This window comes from Mytilus edulis, chromosome 3 (genome assembly GCF_963676685.1).
Source record: "Mytilus edulis chromosome 3, xbMytEdul2.2, whole genome shotgun sequence".
NCBI lineage: Eukaryota > Metazoa > Mollusca > Bivalvia > Mytilida > Mytilidae > Mytilus > Mytilus edulis.
The window spans coordinates 106,637,544-106,664,935 of NC_092346.1; the positions used below are offsets into that span (position 1 = coordinate 106,637,544).

At 33.5% G+C, this 27,392-nt stretch overlaps 1 protein-coding gene across 3 annotated transcripts in view; it reads left to right on the plus strand.

Moving 5' to 3' along the window:
* Nucleotides 1-27,392, plus strand: part of LOC139518127 (E3 ubiquitin-protein ligase TRIP12-like) — a 64,273-nt gene that overhangs the window by 23,087 nt on the left and 13,794 nt on the right. For all 3 annotated transcript variants that reach the window (XM_071309811.1, XM_071309812.1, XM_071309814.1), the window contains 19 exons: nucleotides 665-729; nucleotides 2,307-2,356; nucleotides 3,357-3,513; nucleotides 3,996-4,152; nucleotides 5,186-5,349; nucleotides 6,200-6,425; nucleotides 6,696-6,921; nucleotides 9,290-9,438; nucleotides 10,102-10,253; nucleotides 10,660-10,738; nucleotides 11,338-11,447; nucleotides 14,008-14,193; nucleotides 14,890-14,997; nucleotides 15,679-15,771; nucleotides 16,664-16,861; nucleotides 18,818-19,020; nucleotides 19,332-19,438; nucleotides 26,100-26,251; nucleotides 26,547-26,692. In XM_071309811.1, coding sequence (XP_071165912.1) covers nucleotides 665-729; nucleotides 2,307-2,356; nucleotides 3,357-3,513; nucleotides 3,996-4,152; nucleotides 5,186-5,349; nucleotides 6,200-6,425; nucleotides 6,696-6,921; nucleotides 9,290-9,438; nucleotides 10,102-10,253; nucleotides 10,660-10,738; nucleotides 11,338-11,447; nucleotides 14,008-14,193; nucleotides 14,890-14,997; nucleotides 15,679-15,771; nucleotides 16,664-16,861; nucleotides 18,818-19,020; nucleotides 19,332-19,438; nucleotides 26,100-26,251; nucleotides 26,547-26,692 — 2,728 coding nt within the window. The remainder of the gene's footprint in view (nucleotides 1-664; nucleotides 730-2,306; nucleotides 2,357-3,356; nucleotides 3,514-3,995; nucleotides 4,153-5,185; nucleotides 5,350-6,199; nucleotides 6,426-6,695; nucleotides 6,922-9,289; nucleotides 9,439-10,101; nucleotides 10,254-10,659; nucleotides 10,739-11,337; nucleotides 11,448-14,007; nucleotides 14,194-14,889; nucleotides 14,998-15,678; nucleotides 15,772-16,663; nucleotides 16,862-18,817; nucleotides 19,021-19,331; nucleotides 19,439-26,099; nucleotides 26,252-26,546; nucleotides 26,693-27,392) is intronic.

Consider the following 27,392-nt stretch of genomic DNA (forward strand, 5'->3'; position numbering starts at 1 on the left):
CAAACGACAACCACAGATTTACAGGCTCACTTGGGATAGGCACATACATACAGAATATGGCAGGTTTAACATGTCAGTGGGATCTTAACCCTCCCCTAACATTTGACAGTGTTGTAACAGTACAACATAAGAACTATTAAAATCAGTTGAAAAAGGCTAAGTATGCCACTTTATCAAAAGAATAAATTGCCTGATTTGATTAAATATGTGTCTTATTCTATCATTTTGTTTGGCATCCACGACCTGGCAAAACTTGCCAATATGAATAAACAACTACAACTTTTTCTTATCTGAAAAATATATTTTGGATCAATTGTTTTGGTTTATATTGGTTGAAAGGTATTTTTTTTAATTACAATAGACAAGATAGTTTATCCGTCCATACAAAGAGTAAAATAGAAAGATTTTATTTAAAGCAAAGCTCCAGAAACAACGAAAACCATTAATTTTTTTTGTGAAGTATTTCCTAGTACGTATACCCATTTGACTCTATAAAAGGCTATCGAAATGAAGAAAAAGAAGAAAAAGGAACAGTGATAATTCAATATGTTTTCTTTTATTTATATGCTAAACCACCTTTGTTGTCTTTTTAAAGTTTTTGTTTTGATTATCTTTTTAATTTCTGGTGTCACTTGCAGTAAATTTAAACATTATTTATTTTTAGAAATAGCTGATACTTTGTGCTATCTTTTGGTGGGAACTTCTGAACAGACTGAAAATGTTGTTGAGGTGGGTATTTTAGCTATGATAAATATTTTACATATTTATTTACTTGAAATTTGTCTGAAAATAAGTCTGTTGAATATCAATAGACACTTTTATCAAAAGCAAGGTAACAATGAATTGTATAAATGCTTGCTTGACAACTCTTTCAACTACATAGTTACTAAAATATGATGAAATAGGTGCAGAAAAGGTGTTCTCAGATGTTTAATCAAATACTACATATTGGATTGCAACTAAACTTGGCAATATGGTCATGTATAATGAGAGGAAGATCGCTTATTGATTTTGAACTCAGTATGTCCATGGTCAAGGTCACAGAACCTAAAAATATCCTGAAATTTATGCACAAAAGTGGTTTCAAGATGCAAAATTGGGAAATTTTGATTAACAAAATCATTTGGCAATATTATTGAATCGGTAAAACACACATGTTTCCTAATTTTACTCAAAAATCATCATTAAATAAGTTTAAAGAGAACAAAACTTGTTTTTAATGTATTTATTTCATTAATATCAAATATTGCATTATAAAAAGGTTGCCTATAATTGCTTTCATACTCTTTATTTGAACTCAGGCAGATAGACACCACATCTCCATATTTTTTATACACCCATCAAAATTTTATACGCCTGTCAAATTTTGACGGGACGTATTATGGTATACAAATATCCGGTGTCTGTCTGTCCGTCTATCCGTCTGTCCGGCGTAAACATGTCGCACTGTAACTTGAGAACGACTTATCCAAATTTCATGAAACTTAATATAGTTGTTTCTTATGATGGTCAAATGATCTGTATACTTTTTGGTGAAAATAAGATTTAAACTTTTTGAGTTACGGCACTTTATAACTAAAACAGGGGTGTGTTTTTTTCACATGTCGCACTGTATCTCAAAAACGATTCTTGATTATGACTTAAAACTTAAAACACTTCTTAGTTATATTAATCTCAATATCTGTATACTTTTTGGTGATGATTCAAAATTTCATTTTTGAGTTATTAGTATTTTGTAAAAAAGGGAAGGGTTTTTTTTACATGTTGTGTCGTATCTCAAAAACGATTTATGATTATTGCTTAAAACTTTACACACTTCTTTGTTCTATTAATCTAAAGATCTGTATACTTTTTGGTGATTATTCAAAATTTTATTTTTGAGTAATTGAGTATTTTGTAAAACAGGGGAGGGTTTTTTACATGTCGCGCCGTATCTTAAAAATAATTTATGATTATTGCTTAAAACTGTTATATTAATCTTAAGATCTGTAACTTTTTGGTTTTGATTCAAAATTTTATTTTGGTAATATTTAGTTTTTTGTAAAAAAAAAAACAGGGTGGGGGGTTTCACATGTCCCGCCGTGTCTCTAAAACAATATATGGTTATTGCTTAAAACTTTCTCAGAAACTATTTATGATTATTGCATAAGACTTCCACATAAGACGTCGGGTGTATCATGCGCTCATGGCGCAGCTGTTTATTATATTATATTTTAAAAGGCATACTGATTTTCTCTTTAAAGCTGAAAAAGAATGAATATCAAAAATGTTGATAATAATTGTATATGAATTTGATATAATTTCAGTTAGTGTCCAGGACACCACAGGAGCTGTATGAGATTGTCTGTCTTATTGGGTACGTTACTGTTTAATAAGATATCAATGCATTCACCTGATTAAATCACTTTTCATTCATACTCAAGATGTCGCAATTGATGAGCAGTAGAGTATAGCGACTGAATTATTCAGGTTTCATTTATTATGCCAATGAGGTTTAACCTTTCTTACTGATCACCCATCATTGTACCTTATCACTGACACATATGTATCTAATCTTATTCGAAGTAATGGAAGCTTTAGTTTGCATACAAAATGTTGTCTTGAAAATAATAGATTTAAGAGTATTATCATGGCTAAAAGAATATTGACAGCAGTATAATGAATTGTTTGCTTGGTTTAAACATATCCAACAGCTTTCTCATGTAATAAATTTCTGTGTGATTGTGAATGCACAGATGTGTGATTGTGTAATTCCCTGACCTCTGATTAGTTGATATTTGGCAGAGGTCAAGTTCTAAAGGAATTATCACTTGGTTATTGTTTTTACAAAGACGTTATTGCTGATATATAACTTTGACAAAGGGAGTATCATTAATTAAACAAAATCATCCTGAAATACAAACATGTTTCCTAATTTTCTTCACAGATCGGCGACTAGAATGTTTCAGAAAAAGAATAACATAACTTTTTGATACAAGGAAATTCTCATCCTTGCTTGGTTTTAATACATAATGATATATATTTTGGTTTCAGTCAGTTTTATGTCAGTTTTGGGGCCCTTTGTAGTGTGCTGTTTGGCTGGGTGTGAACAAAGGCTCTGTGTTGAAGACAGTTCTTTAACCTAATGCTATAATGGTTTTACTTTTACTAAGAGAGAGTTGTCTCACTGGCACTCAAACCACATCTTTTTATATCTATATACATGACTAGTATGCAATTTTTATAGATAAACAATAAAAGCATACAATTTTTTTACATAAAAATGTATCTATATAAATGACAAATATGCCTTTGTTATAGATAAACCATAAAAGCATAGAATTATTTTAACTTAATGTTGTGTTTATTGTTTACAGGGAACTTATGCCCAAGTTACCAACTGATGGTATATTTTCAATTGATCAAATGTTACGTAAAGGATCGTTCACTCAAACTGATGCAGTTATGTGGCAATGGAGGGATGATAGGAGTATCTGGCATCATTATACAGCAATAGATAGTAAAATTGTAGAGGTAAATAACGTACAGTAGTGTGGAAAAAGGGTGGTAAAACAAGAAGGGCACATTAAAAACTGACAACAAAATCAAAATTGAATAGACACCATAAAATATTACACAGAATATTTAAGTGTAACTGTGTAAGCAACACTAACCTCACCAAACACAGGGATGAATTCAGGTAATGGAAAGGGTAGACAGAATCTTCCCCACTTCTGGCACTTGTGTTGTTGCAATTTGGTGATAAATCTCAAATATTAAGTACTCCTCATTGTGGCCTCATTTATATATTCAGCAATAGATTGGATAGTGTAAAGGTAAAAAGTTTGATAATCTTTAGAATGTTAAATACTCATCAAAGTTCCCATTTGAGTATGAATGTTTGATAGTGTGTAGAAAATATTTGATGTAATACTAGTGTGTAGAAAATATTTTATGTAAGTGTCATATTTAATCTTATAACAGGCATGATAGTGTTATATTTAATCTTATTACAGGCAGCCTATCAAGCTGGAGAGGATGAGGTCAGTTTATCTACTATGGGCAGGTCATATACAATAGACTTTAACTCCTTGCAACAGATTAATGAAGACACAGGCACAGCACGACCTGTACAGAGGAAACTTAATTCATTTGGTGTCCCACAACCTACAGGTTAGAAATTAAAACCAGTCCAGGCAGTGTGATGAAAAATAAACTTGTCTTCTACTTAGTCTTTTAAAATTCATTCAGTGAATGCATGAAAAAAATATGTTGATTTTACAGAATGAAAAAAGGAGTCTGCTTTGAAAATATTAATCAGAAAAAATGTTTTAATGCAAATTGTTTTCAAGTTCAAACTAATGAAAACCCTGAATGACTCATAAAAGTGAGATGTTTTACATCTCTACACTTGCTATAAAATGTGTGTAAACCTGCTTCAAAATACTACATAAAAGTAACAATTTTAGTGTTTATTAAACTGCTTCAAAACACTACTTTTTTGGCTATATTTGAAAATGTTATAAAATCCTTGGTATTTGTTGTTAACTCTTATGTATTGGATATCATTCATCTTTGGTTTTAAACTTATTAGCTACTTGCAACGCAGTCGGTGGGACATCAGCTCACTCCGCCTGTCTGTCTGCCTGTCCATCCATCAGTCCAGCAAATCAGTTTCGCACACCTTTATTTCTTCATGCTTGATTTGATATTAGGTATATTGATTTTAAGAAGATTTTGCAGCTTTTGGTTATTATCTTACTGTAAACAGCAATAATGTACAGCAAAGTTAGACCTACAAATAAGTCAACATGATCAAAGTGGTCAATTGACCCTTTAAAGAGTTATTGCCGTTTATGGTCAATTTTTAACATTTTTCAAGAATTTTGTAAATTCATAAATAATTATAGATAGAGATAATTGTAAGCAGCAAGAATGTTCAGTTAACTAAGATCTAAAAACACATCACCATCACCAAAACACAATTTTGTCATGAATCTATCTGTGTCCTTAGTTTATGATATGCACATAGACCAAGGTGAGCGACACAGGCTCTAAACTAGTTTTGTCATTCTTGAAGATTTTGTTTTGATAAAAAAGGTCTGTGATTTTACAGGGACATCCCAAACCACAGATCCACTGGTAGATAGATTGGATTCTAGAGCAGAAATTCTAAAATTCTAACAATTTATATTTATTATTACAGGGTCCTCCACCAATACCACAACACCACTATCCTCCACTACAACCGCAGATCCACTGGTAGATAGATGTGATTCTAGAGCAGAAATCCTAAAGGAGGACATGGAGTTAGCCTCAGCTTTCATACAAACTCTCTTCTCTGTCTTGTATGAAGTCTATAGTTCATCTGTAAGTCCTTAAATACATTTTACTTTCTAAAAGTTTGAATTGATCCATAGCATCTATTTTGCTAAATTGATATTATTGATATGAATTGCAACTCATTTGATATCAGTTGTAAATAATTATTTGTTAGTTTTCAGATATTTGCTTGTTGTAATTTTGCTTTTGTTTTGATTTAATGCCACTGCTGTTTGGGTAATAAAGTTTTACATCTGTACCTCTGTCCGTTTATCCTGGGATTGGTTTCAGTTCTCTGACTCTATTTTGCCTTAATCAAATGTTATGAAACTTATACACAGTGTTATTACCTTGAATAGTTATCAAAGGTACCAGGATTATAATTTAGTACGCCAGATGCGTGTTTCATCTACATAAGACTCATCAGTGACGCTCAAATCAAAATAGTTTTAAAGCCAAACAAGTATAAAGTTGAAGAGCATTGAGGACCCAAAATTCCAAAAAGTGGTGCCAAATACGGCTAAGGTAATCTTGAAAAGAGATCAAGTTGGAATTTTAATGGTGTCACTTTTACCATTCTAAAGTTATGCACCTTTACAAATGGAATGATTCGTGTTCTACAACTTCAGTTTACCAACTGTTAGGAATCTTATACACAATTTTTGACATTACTTCCGTTAGGCTGGTCCTACAGTACGATATAAGTGCCTACAGACATTATTACGAATGATATTCTATGCTTACTTCCTTTAGGCTGATCCTACAGTACGACACAAGTGCCTACAGACATTATTACAAATGATATTCTATGCTTACTTCCTTTAGGCTGGTCCTACAGTACGACACAAGTGCCTACAGACATTTATTATGAATGATATTCTATGCTTACTTCCTCTAGGCTGGTCCGACAGTACGACACAAGTGCCTACAGACATTATTACGAATGATATTCTATGCTGGAGCAGACCTGTTGAGAAGTATTTTACAAACACAGCCTGTGTCCAGCCACATTGCTGCCATGATGGCATCTAATGATTTAAAAGTGGTTGTAGCTGCTGTACAGATGGCAGAAATACTGATGCAAAAATTACCAGATGTTTTCTCCATATATTTTAGAAGAGAAGGTTAGTTTTTCTTTTTTCAATTCCTTTTTTGATAAAATTCTCTAAAGTATTATTAAGCTGATTGTTTTTTAGGGTTAAACAAATCTACATTGTGCAATATGATAATTAAACAAATACAGAAGGGGGGAAATTATTAAATTATAGTCTTTAAAAGCTGTCTTACATTTCTAACTACTAGATTAGACAACACTTAAGTGAGATAGTTAGGACCAAGTAATTGAAGCTTGTAAGATTTATCGATTTTTAATCTGGCATTTACATTTGTTTAAGGAGTTATGCATCAGATAAAGAAATTAACAGAAATAGATCCCCAGGCCCCATCCCCTGTCAAGGCATCACCTTCACCATCAACATCCATCCCCCCACCAGCATCTGTGTCAAGTTCCTCAGCAAGTATCACAAGCAGCAGTACATCATCAGAAAGTATTGATAAAAAATTAGACGGAGCATCAAACGTTGTGGCTTCAACGTCAGAGGAACACAGCTCTTCTCAAATGTGAGTAAAATTATAAGTAACCATAAAGACAATTAAATGTAACATTAGTTCTGTGTCAGCTAGAGGAACACAGCTCAATGTATGTTACATTATAAAAATAAGACAATTAAATGTTACATTAGTTCTGTGTCAGCTAGAGGAACACAGCTCAATGTATGTAACATTATAAAAATAAGACAATTAAATGTAACATTAGTTCTGTGTCAGCTAGAGGAACACAGCTCAATGTATGTAACATTATAAAAATAAGACAATTAAATGTAACATTAGTTCTGTGGCAGCTAGAGGAACGCAGCTCAATGTATGTAACATTATAAAAATAAGACAATTAAATGTAACATTAGTTCTGTGTCAGCTAGAGGAACACAGCTCAATGTATGTAACATTATAAAAATATGACAATTAAATGTAACATTAGTTCTGTGTCATCTAGAGGAACACAGCTCAATGTATGTAACATTATAAAAATAAGACAATTAAATGTAACATTAGTTCTGTGTCATCTAGAGGAACACAGCTCAATGTATATAACATTATAAAAATAAGACAATTAAATGTAACATTAGTTCTGTGTCAGCTAGAGGAACACAGCTCAATGTATGTAACATTATAAAAATAAGACAATTAAAAGTTACATTAGTTCTGTGTCAGCTAAAGGAACACAGCTCTTCTTCAATGTATGTTACATTATCGCTATTTTGTGCAATTTTCTTTTGAACTCTTTTTGTGATAATTTTCATATCATGCTTCTCGCTTGAGATGGAAAAATTATCGCTAGAAACTAAGGAGACCACGTGGCGTTGCTAACGAAATTGACATGAAATTGACAACGTCGTCATAGGTAAAATAGCGATAAACAGATTATCTTTGGTCATCTCAACTCGATTGCTTTTCTCACTTTCGCTGTACCAGCTCAAGCGAGAAAATCAATCTCGTTGAGATGATCAACGATAATCTATAATTATAAAAATAATGACACTGAGACCTATAATGGTTTTTCTTAAACAAATTGTGACTTGGATGGAGAGTTTTCTCATTGGCACTCGTACCACATCTTCTTATATATCTACTGAAATTTTATGTTAGCATCTTCTACGTCAGAGATTTACATTTTTTTCTCAAATGTAAGTAAAATGCTGCATCAACATATTCTTTGTGGAGAAACATATTTTTTCTCAAATCTTGTAAAGAAAAAATTGAGAGCTAATGGATTTTCTGATTTGAACACATCAACAAGTTGATCAAATCTGAAAAGATTCTCATCAGTTTATTCAGTAAAGGTGTTCCTTGATTCTCATTGGTTTATTCAGGAAAGCTATTCCTTGATTCTCATTGGTTTATTCAGTAAAGCTGTTCCTTGATTCTCATTGGTTTATTCAGTAAAGCTGTTCCTCGATTCTCATCGGCTTATTCAGGAAAGCTATTCCTTGATTCTCATCGGTTTATTCAGTAAAGCTGTTCCTTGATTCTCATCGGTTTATTCAGTAAAGCTGTTCCTTGATTCTCATCGGCTTATTCAGGAAAGCTATTCCTTGATTCTCATCGGTTTATTCAGTAAAGCTGTTCCTTGATTCTCATTGGTTTATTCAGTAAAGCTGTTCCTTGATTCTCATCGGTTTATTCAGTAAAGCTGTTCCTTGATTCTCATCAGTTTATTCAGTAAAGGTGTTCCTTGATTCTCATTGGTTTATTCAGTAAAGCTATTCCTTGATTCTCATTGGTTTATTCAGTAAAGCTGTTCCTTGATTCTCATTGGTTTATTCAGTAAAGCTGTTCCTTGATTCTCATCGGTTTATTCAGTAAAGCTGTTCCTTGATTCTCATCGGTTTATTCAGTAAAGCTGTTCCTTGATTCTCATCGGTTTATTCAGTAAAGCTGTTCCTTGATTCTCATCGGTTTATTCAGTAAAGCTGTTCCTTGATTCTCATCGGTTTATTCAGTAAAGCTGTTCCTTGATTCTCATCGGTTTATTCAGTAAGGCTGTTCCTTGATTCTCATCGGTTTATTCAGTAAGGCTGTTCCTTGATTCTCATTGGTTTATTCAGTAAAGCTGTTCCTTGATTCTCATCGGTTTATTCAGTAAGGCTGTTCCTTGATTCTCATTGGTTTATTCAGTAAAGCTGTTCCTTGATTCTCATCGGTTTATTCAGTAAGGCTGTTCCTTGATTCTCATTGGTTTATTCAGTAAAGCTGTTCATTGATTCTCATCGGTTTATTCAGTAAAGCTGTTCCTTGATTTTCAGAGCTGGTTTTACTGTTCATTTTTCGATGTAAAAGTTACCACTATGACCCTTTCCAACAAATATGTCATATTCAGTATCTGTAATAAATATGATAATCATGAAAATTGAAATATTTACATTTCCAGGAGACTAAGTGATGTGTTGAAAAGGAAGAAACCACCAAAAAGATCACTGGGTCGTAAATGTAAAAATACAGATGAATCTCCTACAGATACCCCAACGAAAGGATCTCCTGCCGTGGGAAACAGAAGTTCTAATAGGGCAAAGTCTGCAGGTAAAAATAGATATATCCCAACAAAAGGATCTCCTGCCATGGGAAACAGAAGTTCTAATAGGGCAAAGTCTGAAGGTAAAATAGATATACCCCAACGAAAGGATCTCCTGCCGTGGGAAACAGAAGTTCTAATAGGGCAAAGTCTTCAGGTAAAATTAAATATACCCTGGCCCGCCAAAAGGATCTCCTGCCATGGGAAACAAGTTCTAATAGAGCAAAATTTGCATGTAAAAATAAATATACCCCAACAAAAGGATCTCCTGTCGAGGGAAACAAGTTCTAATAGGGCAAAGTCTGCAGGTAAAATTGTGTTAACTGTACATTTAATTGAACTAAGTAAAATTGAGAATGGAAATGGGGAATGTGTCAAAGAGACAACAACCCGACCATAGAAAAAATAACAGCAGAAGGTCACCAACAGGTGTTCAATGTAGAGAGAAATTCCAGCACCCGGAGGGGCCCTTCAGCTGACCCCTAAACAAATTTATACTAGTTCAGTGATAATGTAAGATCTATTTTGTTAAGCATTTCTATACATTTTCTAAATAATGTGAAACTTATGAATGTTGGAGGAAAGGTTAAAGCTTTAATTCAACACCATTGTGTTAACTGTACATTTAATTGAATTTTGTTAAGAATTTCTATATTTATATTATTTTGCAGGGAAGGAAGGGAAATCAAGTTCAAAGATGTCTTTCTTACCAAGTAGTTTGAATCCACGAACATGGGGAAAGTTTTCTTCTTCATCAGAGCCACCTAAATCTGGCTTATCAAAGGTTGGTCAGCCGAGACTTTTGACCAGTCTTACCAGAAGTGTAAGTCATATATCATTTACTATGAGAACCTATGCTGCCCAAAGGTTTTACTTTATAAACAAATATGCAATAAAACCATGTTCTAGGAACCATTGGTAAACAATAGGAAAGAACTACTATGGGTCCTGCTGTCTTTCATCACATTTGCAACAACAAACTTATGCTTCTGATTATTCTGAAGCCAATATTTGCCTTAAAAAACCCATTTCAAGCATGATAAATAAATAAATCTTTTATCCTGTTAAATGCATATGTCTGATTTGTAATCTGAAACATGCATGATTTGATTTTAAAAAGTCCATTGTTATATTGGACCATTTTCATTTCTCTATGGCATCAATTCAATGTTTACCATTTGGAAATGATTTCTTTTATTTATTATTTGCTTTTTATTGTTTTATTTCAGGATGCCTTTAGTCCTAAACCTGTGCTGATAACCAGCCCATGCAACAAAGAGAAAGTGAAAGCTTGGGTTAAAGAGCAAGGTACCAGTTTTACTTAGTGCTTGATTTAACTTGTTTTAAACTTCAAAAGGTAGTCCTTTATTTCTTCAACTTTCATGGTGAATATATATCAGCTTTCAATATAAATAATAGATAAGGGGTAAACATCAATGATACAGCTCAAAAGACATCTAGTGGGCAATAAACAGTCTTTAACACAGTAAGTTAAGCTATATATTGTCCTGAGTATAAAAAAGGATATACATCACACACATAAAGAGACCAATATATACTGCTCAAGTTTATCTTACAGATAAAAAATAGTATTAGTGATTCATTGTTGAGGATATTTATGGATTCTTTAATGCTCGCAGGATATTTTGTATTGCAGATTTCATGAATTAATAATGGAATTAAATATATCTGTAACGTTGCTTTAGATTCTAATAATAAGTAGAAACTATAAAGTAAATAAAGCATTAATATTCTGTCAAAGCTTGAGCAGAATTTGCTGAAAGTAGAGATCTGTCATTGCCACAATAATCTGTGTCTTTCTAGTACTGCAAGTATGACTTTTGTTGTTTGATTTCATATAAATTTCAATTTAGCTGGAAATTAGATAGAATCTTCGTCTATTTCAGCATCTAGATTTTTAGAAGAGTATTTTGGTAATGAGACCCAAGGATCAAGTCACCCTGCTCTCAATATACTCAACAGACTTTGTACTGCCACAGATCTTTTAACAGTAGAGGTAGGGATACATTTTATTCCTTTTATAAATCTCTCAAGATACTAAACAGACTTTGTACTGCCACAGATCTTTTAACAGTATTGGTAGGGATACATTTTATTCCTATCGTAAATCTCTCAATATACTCAACAGACTATACTGCAAAAAATATTTGCGGTCGTATATTGGTATGACGTTGGCGTCGTCGTTGTCCTTGTCGTTGTCCTTGTCGTTGTCGTCATCAGCTGAAGACACATTGGTTTTAGCACTACAACTTTAGTTTAAGTAAATAGAAATCTATGAAATTTTCACAAAAATTGTGAGATTGATTGTCAGTTAGTTTTTATGCCCAACTTAGGAGTATCATGTTTTTCAGTCTGTGCATCTGTTTGTAGGTCTGTCCCATTAATGTTGAAGTTTTTGGTCAAGGTAGTTTTTGATGAAGTTTAAGTCCACTCAACTTAAAACTTAGTACACATGTTCTCTATGATATGATCTTTCTTGTTTTAATACCAAATTACAGTTTTGACCCCAATTTTATGATCCACTAAACATAGGAAATGATAGTGTGGGGGAGACATTCAAGTATTATGGACACATTCTTGTTTATTTCTACAATTTTATGAATGTTACAAAAAACTCCCAACCAAATTTAAGTTATCAAAGAGATTTGTTGCTCAGCTAAAGATGAATAGAATAGAAACAGGGAACGTGTCAAAGAGACAACAATCTGACCAAACAGAAAACAGCCCTAGGCAACTAATGGGTTTTCTACCTGGAGGCATGCTTCCCATTAATGTTTACTCATTCAGAGAATAATGAATGCTAAACTAAACTCTGAAATAAACAAATGAATGTTATCTTTTTACTGGATAACCAATGTAATTTTCTGATTGTACACCAGTTACTGCATGATTGCCCCCATTGCTGTCCTTGTTATCTGAAGGTAATGTTCCCCATTGAAGGTGAAATTGTTGCATCTCAGAACCATAGTCAGCAGCTAGACCTAATATTTGGTCGGTGGTTCTAAAGTGTTGTGTGAGTCCCACGTTTCCTTGCACGTTTGTATTCTGTCATCATGAGGTATGTTGGTATACAATGAGGTGACATCCAAAGTGACAAGGAGAGTTTCCTTGCACGTTTGTATTCTGTCATCATGAGGTATGTTGGTATACAATGAGGTGACATCCAAAGTGACAAGGAGAGTTTCCTTGCACGTTTGTATTCTGTCATCATGAGGTATGTTGGTATACAATGAGGTGACATCCAAAGTGACAAGGAGAGTTTCCTTGCACGTTTGTATTCTGTCATCATGAGGTATGTTGGTATACAATGAGGTGACATCCAAAGTGACAAGGAGAGTTTCCTTGCACGTTTGTATTCTGTCATCATGAGGTATGTTGGTATACAATGAGGTGACATCCAAAGTGACAAGGAGAGTTTCCTTGCACGTTTGTATTCTGTCATCATGAGGTATGTTGGTATACAATGAGGTGACATCCAAAGTGACAAGGAGAGTTTCCTTGCACGTTTGTATTCTGTCATCATGAGGTATGTTGGTATACAATGAGGTGACATCCAAAGTGACAAGGAGAGTTTCCTTGCACGTTTGTATTCTGTCATCATGAGGTATGTTGGTATACAATGAGGTGACATCCAAAGTGACAAGGAGAGTTTCCTTGCACGTTTGTATTCTGTCATCATAAGGTATGTTGGTATACAATGAGGTGACATCCAAAGTGACAAGGAGAGTTTCCTTGCACGTTTGTATTCTGTCATCATGAGGTATGTTGGTATACAATGAGGTGACATCCAAAGTGACAAGGAGAGTTTCCTTGCACGTTTGTATTCTGTCATCATGAGGTATGTTGGTATACAATGAGGTGACATCCAAAGTGACAAGGAGAGTTTTCAGAAGAAGAGGGTTCATGGATTTAATTTTACGAAGGTAATCTGTGGTGTCTTTAATGTTCAAAGAATGATTTTCTACATGAGATCTTAAATTGGAGTCTATGAACAACGATGAATCACAAGAATTTTCTCAGTTGAATGGCCGTGTTTTGGATACAATGGGTCTACCAAGGTTGTTAACCGTGTGTATTTTGGGAAGAAGATACAGTCAACAAGGCTGGGTGATCACAGGTTTTGAATATCTGATTGTATCCTCATCTATGTGAGCGTCATTGTGCATGGTTTGTAACACAGTAATAACTTTGGAACTTAACCTCGGAAGTAGAGTCATGGTAAAACTTCTAATAATCTCTGATCAGAGGGCTGATGCCCTGCTTCTTTGGTGTAGTTAGCTTTGTCCATTATCACAAGGGCACTTCCCTTGTGTGCTGGTTTCATCAAAACATCATCTTGATTTCTCAGCGATTGAATGGCTGTTTTCTCATCAGAAAATGTGTTATAAAATGAGGAGTACTTGTTACCTTGATGAACAACATCTAATTTGATTAATTATGTCGATAACCTCTAGTGTAGCAGATTTGCTTGGTTATAGAATCCATCAACTCCTCATGAACATAACTACTTTAAAACTTTTGTAACATTTGTATGACCTAGAATGATTTTTCTTCAGGATGACTGTGGAATAGATTGTCTGAAAGAGATAGCTAATATAATGAAGGACAGCGATGTGTCTCCATTTGAAATAATACATAGTGGACTTGTTCAGAAACTTTTACAGTATTTAACTTCAACGACAGGTGATGTGCCACGAGATGTCCGAATCAGAAGATTTCTACATATATTCCTTAACTGCCCTGTAAGTATTTTATAATAGTTAGCTTTTCAACTTAAATGTAGGACACTGATTCAATGTAACATTGTTGCTATGGGTGTTGGTATATAAACACTTCAAAAAACAGGTTCAAGTGTAATCACTCCAAAAGACAATGAGAGTTGAGTGTTTTAATCAATCTGTTTACATTTCTCGTAAGTGTATGAATTTTAACATGAAGAAAACTACATTCACAAACAAACATTGTTAGGCCAAAATAAAAATATGTGTGTTTCCTTTTACATCTTTGAACAAATAGAGTTGGTAGGTACAGATTTATTTTTATTTTACCATATGTTTTTACATTGAGACTATCATGACTATCATATGTCTATGGGAGGGACATTCTGACTTTAAAGAGCATATTGAAAAATTACAAAAAAAAATCAGTAGGCTAATTTTGAGCTTAAAAAATAGGGAGGGTAGGGTAATAAGAAACACACATATTTTTTATTTGACCTTAGTTTTAAAAAATCATCAATATTTACAAAAAAAGATCTATGTTATCACTTTATTTGTAAGTTGCTCAGCTTACTGAAGAATTATTAATTTCAAGTTTAATGGCTGTTGTGTGATATTATATTAAGTAAATAGAATGAAATCTTATAAACTGTTGTTTTTATCATCTTTTGTTTGTATGTAATAGTGCATTGTAGTAAATGAATGTTCTGTTGTTTACAGCCTCCAGATGTATTACATTGTAAAGAGGTACACTTAGATTCTGGAAACCTGCCATCAATGACTGCATTGGTTGCCAAACTGATTGGTTGTTTGCACCAGTTAGAACAGGTATTGCAATATCTAATAATTTACTTTCAGTTTATTAAGTGCAGTAAAGCCATTGCAATTAAATACTTGTGCATTAGACTTGGAATAACTTCAAATTGTGACTGAATTTATACTTCTAACTTGCTATAATGTCTAAGTTTTACCCTCAAATCAAATATTTCTTTTATTAGGGGAGTCATTTCATTAACAAACTTACCAGACAAATGTAATTACTGGCCAGCATCATTTATCTTTGCCATGTAATTAATGGCCAGCATCATATTTCTTGCTTTTTAAAGTGGGGTATACTATTATACCTCTATCTGTCCAATGAATATTTGTCGTCACATCTTCCTCAGGAAATGTATAAAAAGGACTTCTGAAATTTTGTTTCAGGGTTAATATAGGCTAGCTATTCCATGTGATTTATTTTCAGATTCATCACTCAACAACTTCCTGTTTACCCAACATTTACAGCAATTTATACATGAGTAGCCAAGTTGAAATTTCATCATACTTTTCTCAGTAACTACAATTCAACGATTTCTAAACTTTGGTTTCATGGTTTATATAATCAGCTATACCATGTGATGTGTTTTCAGATCCATCACATAACAATTTCCTATTAAAGAAAAATATTGGGGTGGGGGTATCATCAGTGAGCAGTAGCTTTTTAACTCAATTATTGATTTTATTTTGCAGTTCCAGGTCAAAGTTCATGATTTACCAGGTGGAAGTGCATCCAGTGGGAGAGGTTCTAATGCTTTGAGATTCTTCAACACACATCAATTAAAGGTAAAGTAAAGGTTTTTTCAATACACATCATTTAAAGGTAAAGTAAAAGCTTTAAAACACATCAATTAAAGGTAAATTTAGAGCTTCAATACACATCAATTGAAGGTAAAGTTAGAGCTTCAATACACATCAATTAAAGGTAAAGTTAGAGCTTCATTACACATCAATTAAAGGTAAAGTTAGAGCTTGTTAGAGCTTCAATACACATCAATTGAAGGTAAAGTTAGAGCTTCAATACACATCAATTAAAGTTAAAGTTAGAGCTTCAATACACATCAATTAAAGGTAAAGTTAGAGCTTCAATACACATCAATTGAAGGTAAAATTAGAGCTTCAATACACATCAATTAAAGGTAAAGTTAGAGCTTCAATACACATCAATTAAAGGTAAAGTTAGAGCTTCAATACACATCAATTGAAGGTAAAGTTAGAGCTTCAATACACATCAATTAAAGTTAAAGTTAGAGCTTCAATACACATCAATTAAAGGTAAAGTTAGAGCTTCAATACACATCAATTGAAGGTAAAGTTAGAGCTTCAATACACATCAATTAAAGGTAAAGTTAGAGCTTCAATACACATCAATAAATCGGAAAGTGCAGAATTTATTACAGTACAATTTTTACAGACACCTTAAATATACAACAATAAAAGGGAGGATATGGGAAGATTCACTTATAATGTTTTAATGTAATTTATTACAGTGCAATCTACAAAGACACCCTGAATGTACAACAATAAAAGGGAGGGTGTTGGAAGATTGAATTAATATGTTTTAATGATATATATTACAGTGCAATCTACAAAGACACCCTGAATGTACAACATTACGACAATAAAAGGGAGGGTGTTGGAAGATTGAATTAATATGTTTTAATGATATATATTACAGTGCAATCTACAAAGACACCCTGAATGTACAACATTACGCCAGTGGAAGGGAGGACCTGTGAAGATTGATCCATTAGCCTTGGTACAGGCTATAGAGAGATATCTAGTAGTTAGGGGGTATGGTCGTCCTAAACCTGAGGGTGGGGATGATGATATAAGTGATGATGATAATTCTGACGAAGATGTTGATGATACTATGGTATGTGTATAGAGAAAAAATCAAATAATTCACAGGCTTTATATGGATATAGGAAAATGTGGTATGAGTGCCAATGAGACAACTCTTCATCCAAGTTTTTGGGATACGATTGCTTTCAAGCAATCTGTAGACTTATACCGGTGGCTCAGAGCATTGCCCTCACGTCAATCGTTTTATTCTAAACATTAAGGAACATCTCAGATTCTTATGATTGTCTTGCTTTAAAAGATAAAAACAAACAAAGGGATTGAACTTAATCGACTTTCCTATAATGATCTTTTCATAATCTTCATGTTTGATAATTCCCTTGACTTATATGCGTGTTTTAAACAACACGGAAAATCAGAATTAAGCAGTATTTATATTTAGTATTTTTATAAATTTAGAAACACATCAGAGGGAATTCCCAGTTTTGATAAAATGCGAGAGTTCTCTGAATTCCGATAAATCTATTTCTGTCATTTAAGAACTGAAGTGGAGTTTTTCTTATATGTTACCGTTATGAAACTGATATTTGAGATTGTACTTCCATAAAGAAATAGAGAACCATCTAGGTAGTTTAATAAACATTTAATATACGTTCTTGCTCCAGGGTTTGTTTTGGAAATTATGCATATAGTTTTCTTGACTTCAAGTGGTTTTTGATTGAATGGTTGCTCTGGATTCTCCACTCAATTAATTAATTTATAACTCATGGGATCTTTTCTATGTATGTCTGCTATTAAAGGTTATTGTTGTTGCATAATTTTAAATCATATGCATCATTTAAATTAAAATAAATGTAGTCCTCATCGTAGAACACCCCTTCAGGCGAAATGGAGTCTTCCATATCGTTTCGAGTTGTCTCCCTTCCGGAAGTAAAATCCCTGAATTGTGAATCAAAACAACACGTCGAGTATTAGCTTGTTCTGTCAATAAACGTTGTATTATATTAAAAACGATCGCATTTTAAACTGATAAATGTGTACGGAAAGGAGTCATGATCACTGACCCAAAGGAAATTAAATATTTAAAGAGTTAGGAATGGGGTTCCTCCTAGAATTAACGTAGTAGGAAAATAGGTGATAAGATACAAAGTGAAATACCTTCTCTCAGTCTGAGTCCCAGTGACTGCTGTGGAAAGTAAACTTGGAATTGATAGAAAAAAAATAAAACATAGGCCTGATTACATTGATTATACACTTTTATCCGTGATTGGCTATTTTGTAACTATTTTAAATGTGCAGTTGAATTAGTTTTGAAAATAATATTATCCAGCTACATGTATACATGCGTCAATGAAACAAAGGCAATCGTATCCCTCAGAGTAATCTGCTCTTTGATTACATGTTTGACTGTGGTAAAACGTTTGATGTACAATTGATTTTGGGAAGTAATTGTCATTAAATACATTTATTTCTCAGAATTCTGTAGATTCATTTGTTTTCGTTGGTTTAGGAAAACTTGTATTTTCATGGATATTTCATTAATTGTACAATGATACCAGGTATCTATCAGGTGTTGAATAAAGGTAAAAATATTTTCAAAAGAGCAATTTTTTCTTTTTTTTCAAATTTTTTATAGGTTTTTTTTAATTGAATATATCCATAAAAAAAATCTGACCAGTGAATGATTTATGCTGTAAATACAAACATATGAAATACTTGCATACCTTAATTAGCTAATAGCCTATCTTAGTAATCAAAAGAGACGTATATGTCAATACTAAAGCACCAAGAGGTCCTACCACAAACTGTTTTAAGATCTCTATGTTGATATGATGAAGCATGTGATAAATATGTAAATTTGACAAATTTGTTGACTAAAATTACATCTAAAACAACTTTTACATGTAGTGTCTTCACTTCAGTTCATGTAAAGTCAAATTAATTTAAATGCATTAAACAATCATTTGGGAACTGATAGTTTGCAAAAATGAAAGTATTCTTTTAATGTTTTAAACCTATTTATTTTAAGGCTGCTGTATTTATCAGTCAAGGTACAGCCAGACATAAGTTAGAATTTTACATGGGAGAGCGATTTCTGCCTTACAACATGACAGTGTATCAAGCCATTAAAAACTACAGCAATCCTGGGGAGAAGGATGCCAGTGAAACAGATACAGATTCAGAAATTCCTCTTGGTCATGCTGGCATTTGGGTACAGACCCATACAATATGGTAAAAACTACACTTATACTGTGTTTCTTGACCATCTTTACATTATTTTAAAAGCAAACCAAAGACTATGAATTGGAGTTGTTTCCTAAGTTGCCAGCCATGCATCATTTAGGAATAAGAGCAAAGATTGATTAGCTTGGAGTCTTAGAATAAAGTATTTGTCAAAAGACCTTATATCTTAGAGTCACACACATGACTTAGTTTACCTCCTGGAAATTCCTGATATCTTAAAGTCGCACCAATGACTTAGTTCCCGGTGGGATCCTGATTTGAATAATAAAATATTTGATTTGATTTGATTTGTATTTTAGGTACAAGCAGGCTGCTGACCAGGATACAGTTACAAGTCCAAAGAAAACTAAATCTGAACACCATAGTAAATCTAAAGGCAGGAAAAAAGTGGACGATTTATGGAATGGTATTATTATTATTTTACTACGGCAGAAATATTCTGGACTAAAGCTTATATTTATTGTTGCCTTGACCTTTGACAAAAGGAGTAATGATATAATCAAACTTGTGGGAATATTTGGGATTTGTTGCCTTGATGTCTTGATGCTCACCTTGTTCCATGTGGAATATTTGGGATTTGTTGCCTTGATGTCTTGATGCTCACCTTGGTCCATGTGGAATATTTGGGATTTGTTGCGTTGATGTCTTGATGCTCACCTTGTTCCATATGGAATATTTGGGATTTGTTGCCTTGATGTCTTGATGCTCACCTTGGTCCATGTGGAATATTTGGGATTTGTTGCCTTGATGTCTTGATGCTCACCTTGTTCCATACGGAATATTTGGGATTTGTTGCCTTGATGTCTTGATGCTCACCTTGTTCCATGTGGAATATTTGGGATTTGTTGCCTTGATGTCTTGATGCTCACCTTGGTCCATGTGGAATATTTGGGATTTGTTGTGTTGATGTCTTGATGCTCACCTTGTTTCATGTGGAATATTTGGGATTTGTTGCGTTGATGTCTTGATGCTCACCTTGGTCCATGTGGAATATTTGGGATTTGTTGCGCTGATGTCTTGATGCTCACCTTGTTCCATATGGAATATTTGGGATTTGTTGCCTTGATGTCTTGATGCTCACCTTGGTCCATGTGGAATATTTGGGATTTGTTGCCGTGATGTCTTGATGCTCACCTTGTTCCATGTGGAATATTTGGGATTTGTTGCTTTGATGTCTTGATGCTCACCTTGGTCCATGTGGAATATTTGGGATTTGTTGCCTTGATGTCTTGATGCTCACCTTGTTCCATGTGGAATATTTGGGATTTGTTGCCTTGATGTCTTGATGCTCACCTTGTTCCATGTGGACTATTTGGGATTTGTTGCCTTGATGTCTTGATGCTCACCTGGTCCATGTGGAATATTTGGGATTTGTTGCGTTGATGTCTTGATGCTCACCTTGTTCCATGTGGAATATTTGGGATTTGTTGCGTTGATGTCTTGATGCTCACCTTGGTCCATGTGGAATATTTGGGATTTGTTGCCTTGATGTCTTGATGCTCACCTTGGTCCATGTGGAATATTTGGGATTTGTTGCTTTGATGTCTTGATGCTCACCTTGGTCCATGTGTAATATTTGGGATTTGTTGCCTTGATGTCTTGATGCTCACCTTGTTCCATATGGAATATTTGGGATTTGTTGCCTTGATGTCTTGATGCTCACCTTGTTCCATGTGGAATATTTGGGATTTGTTGCCTTGATGTCTTGATGCTCACCTTGGTCCATGTGGAATATTTGGGATTTGTTGCGTTGATGTCTTGATGCTCATCTTGTTCCATGTGGAATATTTGGGATTTGTTGCGTTGATGTCTTGATGCTCACCTTGGTCCATGTGGAATATTTGGGATTTGTTGCCTTGATGTCTTGATGCTCACCTTGTTCCATATGGAATATTTGGGATTTGTTTCCTTGATGTCTTGATGCTCACTTTGTTCCATATGGAATATTTGGGATTTTTTGCCTTGATGTCTTGATGCTCACCTTGGTCCATATGGAATATTTGGGATTTGTTGCCTTGATGTCTTGATGCTCACCTTGTTCCATGTTGAATATTTGGGATTTGTTGCCTTGATGTCTTGATGCTCACCTTGGTCCATGTGGAATATTTGGGATTTGTTGCCTTGATGTCTTGATGCTCACCTTGGTCCATGTGGAATATTAAACAAGGGATACACATTGTAGGCGAGAATAGAATTCATGATAAAATTCTCTGTTTTTGTGATGGTGAAATGGAATACAGGATTTATGTGAGGGGCGTAGATTAATAGTTTTAGTTTTTATACGACCGCAAATTTTGAAAAAATTTTCGTCGTATATTGCTATCACGTTGGCGTCGGCGTCGGCGTCGTCGTCCGGCGTCCGAATACTTTTAGTTTTCGCACTCTAACTTTAGTAAAAGTGAATGGAAATCTATGAAATTTTAACACAAGGTTTATGACCACAAAAGGAAGGTTGGTATTGATTTTGGGAGTTTTGGTCCCAACATTTTAGGAATTAGGGGCCAAAAAGGGCCCAAATAAGCATTTTCTTGGTTTTCGCACTATAACTTTAGTTTAAGTTAATAGAAATCTATGAAATTTTGACACAAGGTTTATGACCACAAAAGAACGGTTGGGATTGATTTTGGGAGTTTTGGTCTCAACAGTTTAGGAATTAGGGGCCAAAAAAGGGCCCAAATAAGCATTATTCTTGGTTTTCGCACAATAACATTAGTTTAAGTAAATAGAAATCAATGAAATTTAAACACAATGTTAATGACTACAAAAGGAAGGTTGGTATTGATTTTGGGAGTTTAGGTCCCAACAGTTTAGGAATTAGGGGCCAAAAAGGGACCCAAATAAGCATTTTTCTTGGTTTTTCGCACCATAACGTTAGTATAAGTAAATAGAAATCTATGAAATTTAAACACAAGGTTTATGACCATAAAAGAAAGGTTGGGTTTGATTTTGGGAGTTTTGGTCCCAACATAATAAGGGGCCCAAAGGGTCCAAAATTAAACTTTTGTTTGATTTCATCAAAATTGAATAATTGGGGTTCTTTGATATGCTGAATCTAACTGTCATGACTGTGTATGTAGATTCTTAACTTTTGGTCCCGTTTTCAAATTGGTCTACATTAAGGTCCAAAGGGTCCAAAATTAAACTTAGTTTGATTTTGACAAAAAATGAATCAGTTAGGTTCTTTGATATGCTGAATCTAAAAATGTACTTAGATTCTTGATTATTGGCCCAGTTTTCAAGTTGGTCCAAATCGGGGTCCAAAATTAAACTTTGTTTGATTTCATCAAAAATTGAATAAATGGGGTTCTTTGATATACCAAATCTAACTGTGTATGTAGATTCTTCATTTTTGGTCCTGTTTTCAAATTGGTCTACACTAAAGTCCAAAGGGTTCAAAATTAAACTCAGTCTGATTTTAACAAAAATTGAAATCTTGAAGTTCTTTGATATGCTGAATCCAAAAATGTACTTAGATTTTTTATTATGGGCCCAGTTTTCAAGTTGGTCCAAATCAGGATCTAAAATTATTATATTAAGTATTGTGCAATAGCAAGTCTTTTCAATTGCACAGTATTGCGCAATGGCAAGAAATATCTAATTGCACAATATTGTGAAGTATCAAATTTTTTTTTAATTAGAGTTATCTTTCTTTGTCCAGAATAGTAAGCAAGAAATATCTAATTGCAAAATATTGTGCAATAGCAAGATTTTTTTTTAATTGGAGTTATCTTTCTTTGTCCAGAATCAACTTAAATCTTTGTTATATACAATATACAATGTATATTCACTTTTTACTACCAACTGATAAATTAAAATAATCTTTACCATTCAGTGATAACAAGCAGTTTTTTTACATCTTAATATTTTATGATGTATTTAAATGAGTAGTTATTGTTGCAAACTCCATTAGAAATTTTAATTGAGATTAGTTTTGGAATAAGGGAAAGGGGGATGTGATTAAAAAAATTGGGTTCAATTTTTCTCATTTGAAATTTCATAAATAAAAAAGAAAATTTCTTCAAACATTTTTTTGAGAGGATTAATATTCAATAGCATAGTGAATTGCTCTAAGAGAAACAAAAATTTTAAGTTCATTAGAACACATTCATTCTGTGTCAGAAACCTATGCTGTGTCAACTATTTAATCACAATCCAAATTTAGAGCTGAATCCAGCTTGAATGTTGTGTCCATACTTGCCCTAAACGTTCAGGGTTCAACCTCTGCGGTCGTATAAAGCTACGCCCTGCGGAGCATCTGGTTTATAAGAGGCAAAGATGAATCATGATTGTAAAGTTTTCCAGGTCTGAGATTCCGCACATGATAAACCTGGTTTAATGAAATATTTTGTATAAGCTATACTCAATCATATTGCATATTTATACCTCATGCAAGAAGTTGCAGGCACAACAGAATTTCATGAAACTTTATAGCTAATGAAGACATAATATGTAAATGTGCATACCTACAAGAAAATTTTCATCAGTTGATTTTTGTAGAATTATGAGTCTTTGAACTTAGGAATCTGGTAAGATTTTGTTTGTCCAGTAATAATGTGGGGCTTGGGGTATGTGAGCGTGCTTACAAAGGTTCTTTTTATGCGACCGCAAAAATTGAAATTTTTTTGGTTGTAAATTGGTATGACGTTGACGTTGGCGTCGTCTTCGTCCGAAGACATTTGGTTTTCGCACAATAACTTTAGTATAATTAAACAGAAATCTATGAAATTTATACACAAGGTTTATGACCATAAAAGGAAGATTGTGTTTGATTTTGGGAGTTTTGGTCCCAACAGTTTAGAAATAAGGGGCCCAAAGGGTCCAAAATTGAACTTTGTTTGATTTCATCAAAAATTGAATAATTGGGGTTCTTTGATATGCTAAATCTAACTGTGTATGTAGATTCTTAATTTTTGGTCCCTTTTTCAAATTAGTCTACATTAAGGTCCAAAGGGTCCAAAATTAAACTTAGTTTGATTTTAACAAAAATTGAATCCTTGGGGTTCTTTAATATGTTGAATCTAAAAATGAACTTAGATTTTGATTATTGGCCCAGTTTTCAAGTTGGTCCAAATCAGGGTCCAAAATTAAACTTTGTTTGATTTCATCAAAAATTGAATAATTGGGGTTCTTTGATATGCCAAATCTAACTGTGAATGTAGATTCTTAATTTTTGGTCCCATTTTCAAATTGGTCTCATTAAAGTCCAAAGGGTCCAAAATTAAACTAAATTTGATTTTAACAAAAATTGAATTCTTGGGCTTTTTTGATATGCTGAATCTAAACATGTACTTAGATTTTTGTTTATGGGCCCAGATCTCAAGTTGGTTCAAATCAGGATCCAAAATTATTATATTAAGCATTGTGCAATAGCAAGAAATTGCACAGTATTCAGCAATAGCAAGAAATCTTCAATTGCACAGTATTGTGCAATAGCAAGAAATTTTCAATTGCTCAGTATTGCACAATAGCAAGAAATCTTCAATTGCACAGTATTGTGCAATAGCCAGAAATATCTAATAGTAAGAAATTTTCAATTAATTGGAGTTATCTTTCTTTGTCCAGAATAGTAGTTGAGTCAACTTAAATCATTGTTTTATACAATATACAATGTATATTCACTTTTACTACCAACTGATAAATTAAAACAATCTTTACCATTCAGTGATAACAAGCACCTTTTGTTACATTTCATATTTTATGATGTATTTAAATGAGTAGTTATTGTTGCAAACTCCATTAGAAATTTGAATTGATATCAGTTTTGGTAAAAGGGAAAGGGGGATGTGAAAAAAAATGGGGGGGGGGTTGAATTTTTCTCATTTCAGATTTCATAAATAAAAAAAATAATTCTTTAAACATTTTTTTGAGAGGATTAATATTCAACAGCATAGTGAATTGCTCAAAGGCAAAAATTTTTTTTTAAGTTCATTAGACCACATTCATTCTGTGTCAGAAACCTATGCTGTGTCAACTATTTAATCACAATCCAAATTTAGAGCTGTATCCAGCTTGAATGTTGTGTCCATACTTGCCCCAACCGTTCAGGGTTAAGGGTTCAAAATTAAACTTAGTTTGATTTTAACAAAAATTGAATTCTTGGGGTTCTTTGATATGCTGAATCTAAACATGTGCTTAGATTTTTGATTATGGGCCCAGTTTTCAAGTTGGTCCAAATAGGGGTCCAAAATTTAACTTTCATCAAAAATTTAATATATGGGGTTCTTCAATATGCTGAATCTAATCATGTATTTAGATTTTTATACGCCCGTCAAAATTTTGAAGAGACGAATTATGGTATACAAATGTCCGGTGTCCGTCCGTCTGTCTGTCTGTCTGTCCTGCGTAAACATGTCGCACCGTAACTTGAGAACGACTTATCTAAATTTCATGAAACTTAATATAGTTGTTTTTTATGATGGTCAAATGATCTGTATACTTTTTGGTGAAAATAAGATTTAAACTTTTTGAGTTACGGCACTTTGTAACTAAAACAGGGGTGTGTTTTTTTTCACATGTCGCACCGTATCTCAAAAATGATTGTTGATTATTGCTTTAAACTTTACACACTTCTTAGTTATATTAATCTAAAGATCTGTATACTTTTTGGTGATGATTCAAAATTTCATTTTTGAGTTATTGAGTATTTTGTAAAAAAAGGGGGAGGGGGTTTTTACATGTCGTGCCGTATCTCAAAAACGATTTATGATTATTGCTTAAAACTTTACACACTTCTTTGTTATATTAATCTAAAGATCTGTATACTTTTTGGTGATGACTCAAAATTTTATTTTTGAGTTATTGAGTATTTTGGATATTGGACCATAATAGGTAAATGTCCAATTTAAAATTTTTAAGTTTTTAGTTTAAGTTCTTAGACCACATTCATTCTGTGTCAGAAACCTATGTTGTGTCAACTATTTAATCACAATCCAAATTCAGGGCTGTATCAAGCTTAAATGTTGTGTCCATACTTGCCCCAACTGTTCAGGGTTCGACCTCTGCGGTCGTATAAAGCTGCACCCTGTGGAGCATCTGGTTAAATTCTTTAATGTTTTTTTTTATTGTAGACGGTCACTGTCCTGTGATGGTTCCAGCATTAAATGCTTACTTAACAGACAAACTGCCAGCCTTTGTTACAGTTATGGATCCTTCTCTTGATGTTATAGCTCTACTTAGAATATTACATGCCTTTAATAATTATTGGTCTACTATGTATGAGGTATGTTATAAACAAGGATTCTATCACATAGTAAAAGTATAGACCAAAAATGTTGCTGAACAGTAATATAAAATTCTGTATTAGATAAAATACATAAAAAGACACTACAATCATATGCACATTACTTTTATTTGTAATTAGTAGTGTTAAACACAAAATAAACAATCAATCAATCCATCTAAAATGTAAACAAAATAATGATTTATGCCTTGAGTTAAGATCTTTTTGATCTGCAGTCTCATGATTTATAATTTGTTTACATTAAAAGGAAATCTTGATGTTATTGATATTTCAGGTGCCATTTTCTCACAAACCTATTATGTCTTTCAACGAGTTCTTAAGTTCAAAGTTAACAGCCAAAGCTAACAGACAGCTACAGGACCCACTGGTGATTATGACAGGCAATTTACCTAACTGGTTGGCAGAGATAGCCAATGCAGCGTAAGTAGATGTTCTAGTTCAATTTGATATGGTTATACATAAAGGACAGGAAATTTTGTAAAAATTTGTTAAATATATTTTGTGATATATAGGTCGTTTATCATTTGATGATTAAATAGTCTAGTTTTAAAGGGACTCGGCAATATTAGATGTGTCATTTCTTTCTACAATGTTTATAAACCAAATTCAGGTCTCTCTGACCTCGACTTTGACCTTTGACTCCTATGATAGTTGATCCATGTCAAGCTCAAATCTTTTGAACAATTGAACTATGATGAAGCAAACTTAGCAGTGGCGGATCCAGATCTTCTCCTAAGGGGGGCCCGCTGACTGACCTAAGGGGGGGCCCGCTCCAGTCATGCTTCAATGATTCCCTATATAATCAACCAAATTTTTCCCACGAAAGGGGGGACCAGAGCCCCCGCCCCTGGATCCGCCTATGCTTAGTATGCAGTTGTATCATGGGCTAAGGCTGTGTCACAGTCCAATCACTCTGACCTTGTGTTTGACCCATATGATAGTAAAACCATGACTGGGCCATATCTATTAAACCTTAAAACTTGTGTTAACCAAACTTGATATGCAATCTTAACACAGAGGCAATAGTTATATAAAATAAATGGCTAACAACCAGAAATCTTAATTTCACAGTAGCAACTAAAATGCATGAACATGTTTGTCTTAGTCCTCCTCTTTCGAC